Source organism: Pristiophorus japonicus, chromosome 27 (assembly GCF_044704955.1).
Source record: "Pristiophorus japonicus isolate sPriJap1 chromosome 27, sPriJap1.hap1, whole genome shotgun sequence".
In the NCBI taxonomy this organism is placed as follows: domain Eukaryota; kingdom Metazoa; phylum Chordata; class Chondrichthyes; family Pristiophoridae; genus Pristiophorus; species Pristiophorus japonicus.
The window spans coordinates 8,330,516-8,333,211 of record NC_092003.1 but is presented as its reverse complement, the minus strand read 5'-3'; the positions used below and the strand labels follow the sequence as shown (position 1 = coordinate 8,333,211).

The 2,696-nt window shown below is 56.6% G+C and overlaps 1 protein-coding gene across 3 annotated transcripts in view; it reads left to right on the top strand.

Annotated features, from left to right (window-relative positions):
• The window catches only part of gng3 (guanine nucleotide binding protein (G protein), gamma 3), a 6,949-nt gene extending 4,745 nt beyond the window's left edge, over positions 1 to 2,204 (top strand). For all 3 annotated transcript variants that reach the window (XM_070867968.1, XM_070867967.1, XM_070867966.1), the window contains exons 2-3: positions 350 to 454; positions 1,965 to 2,204. In XM_070867968.1, the coding sequence (XP_070724069.1) occupies positions 353 to 454; positions 1,965 to 2,093 (231 nt within the window). In that variant the 5' untranslated portion in view covers positions 350 to 352 and the 3' untranslated portion in view covers positions 2,094 to 2,204. The remainder of the gene's footprint in view (positions 1 to 349; positions 455 to 1,964) is intronic.
• The last annotated feature ends 492 nt before the right edge of the window (positions 2,205 to 2,696 follow it).

Sequence of the window (2,696 nt, the reverse complement as noted above, 5' to 3'; positions counted from 1 at the left end):
GGGTAGGTGAAGATAAGATACAGATCAGCCATGACCTGATTGAAGGGCGGAATAGGCCGGAGGGGCAGAAGGGCCTCCTCCTTCTTCCTGCGTCTTCGGGATTGCATTTTTCCTCGGAGCCTCTGGGCTTGTGTGGGCGAGGCTTGGCTGTGAAGCCTGCTGTGGTTGAATGGTCAACACTGGCGCGAGCGGTGACGGCTACCACTTGCGATGGCAGATGGGCCCGTCTGTTCCCCGTCTACCTTTGGCCAGCAGGAAGGAGATGGTGGTGGGGTAGGGGAGTTCAGTGTATGGTGTGACTCACTCTCACACTCTCTCTCTCTCTCTCTCTCTCTCTCTCTCCTACAAGAGAATGCCTAAAGGTGATACGCCTGTTAACAGCACAATGAGTATAGCGCAGGCCAGGAAGCTCGTGGAGCAGCTAAAGATTGAGGCCAGCATGTATCGGATAAAGGTACGTAACTCTTCCCGAAATCAGCCAGGAAAATCCTGCTGTAGAATTCCTCCCCCTCTTCCCAGTATCTGAACCCCCACACGGACATTGAATCCCTGAACTATCCGTGCTCCAGTGTCTTGTCGGGAGAATCGTGCAGCCCAGAAGGATGCTGTTCGGCCTAGCGTGCCTGTGCTGGCTCTTTGAAAGAGCAGCCGTCCGCAACCCTGTCAGCTCCTCGCCCTCCAGTACCCGTCCAACTCCCTGTTACAATTATTGATGGCATCGGCTCCCAGCACCTTTTTTTCCGGTCGAGCGTACCCGATCCCCACAGCTCTCCGAGTGAGAACACTTCTCCTCATCGCCCCTCCAGATCATTTGCCAATGATTATTGACCCACTCGCCAGAGGCAACAGTTTTTCCTCTCAACTGCTTTATCAAAGCTTCTCCTCATCTTGAAAACCGCTCTTGGGTCAACTTTTCACCTTCTCCGCTGTCCCCGTGTCAGTTGTGGCTTCGTGGGTGGCATATTGGCCTCTGAGTCAGAGGGTTGTGGGTTCGAGTCCCACTCCAGAGCCTCAAGCCCATAATCCAGGCCGACACTCCCAGTGTGGTACTGAGGGAGCGCCGCACTGTCGGAGGGGCGGTACTGAGGGAGCGCCGCACTGTCGGAGGGGCAGTACTGAGGGAGCGCCGTACTGCGCTGTCGGAGGGGCGGTACTGAGGGAGTGCCGCACTGTCGGAGGGGCGGTACTGAGGGAGCGCCGCACTGTCGGAGGGGCGGTACTGAGGGAGCGCCGCACTGTCGGAGGGGCGGTACTGAGGGAGCGCCGCACTGTCGGAGGGGCGGTACTGAGGGAGCGCCGCACTGTCGGAGGGGCGGTACTGAGGGAGCGCCGTACTGCGCTGTCGGAGGGGCGGTACTGAGGGAGCGCCGCACTGTCGGAGGGGCAGTACTGAGGGAGCGCCGCACTGTCGGAGGGGCCGTTTTTCGGATGAGTCATTAAACCGAGGCCCCGTCTGCCCCCTCGGGTGGACGTAAAAGATCCCGGGGCCACTATTGGAAGACGAGCAGGGGGAAGTTCTCCCCGGTGTCCTGGGGCCAATACTTATCCCTCAACCAACACCTATGAATGAGATATTTGGACTGTTGGGGAACCGAGGGATATGGGGATCGGGCGTAAAAGTGGGATTTGAGGTGGAAGATCTCATTTGAATGGCGGAGCAGGCTCGAGGGGCGGTGGGGCCTACCCCTGCTCCTATTTCTTATGTTCTACTGATCTGGGTCATTATCACGTTGCTGTGTGTGGGAGCTTGCTGTGCGCAAATTGGCGTTTCCCACATTACAACAGTGACTGCACTCCAAAAAGTACTTCATGGGCTGTGAAGCGCTTCGAGATGTCCGGTGGTTGTGAAAGGTGCTATATAAATGCAAGTCTTTCTCTCTCTCTCTGTCTCTCTCTCTCTGTCTCTCTCTCTCTCTCCATCGCCCCCGCCCCCACCCCCACCCCCCCCCCCCTCACTTTGGCAGGTTTCGAAAGCTGCTGCCGATTTAATGGCCCACTGCGATGCCCATGCCTGCGAGGACCCATTGATCACCCCGGTGCCAACTTCCGAAAACCCCTTTCGGGAGAAGAAGTTCTTCTGCGTGCTTTTATGAGGCCCGAGGGCGGGATTGGAAGCAGGACTAGGATGGCAATTTGTCATTCGGGAGGTCGCTCAGATTTAAAGGGTTTGCTGTTCCACCAATAAACCAGCCTGTTGCTCTTTCCATACCCGCATCGCTTCGTTCTCTGTCTAAATCCTCGCTGTCTCTCGTGTTTTTTTAATTATTAAACCGTTCGACCTGTGACCCGCAGGTGAAGCCGGGTTCGAGAGGGGCAGCATAATTAGACCAGGGCACGCTGGCCTCATTCAACAATAACAATGTACGTTTATGTAGCACCTTTACCATCCCGAGGTGCTTCACAGCAACACTGTCAAACACAATTTGCGTAAGCAGCTATTGGGCCGGGTGACCAAAAGCTTGGGAAGGAGACCAGAACTGGCCACACTACACCAGCTGTGGACTCCCCGGGGCCCGATACAATTGCTTTCAGCCTCGAAACGAAGCCTCCAACATGTGATTCTCATAAAGGCAGCGGAGGGCGCGTCGTTGGGCTGAGTGAGCCAGGAGGCCGAGGGGAGAGGAGTTTGCGAGGGGCTGTGGGAGCGGGGAAAGAGTGAGCGGACGTACAAGATCCCGGACGTGGAAGAAGAGCTG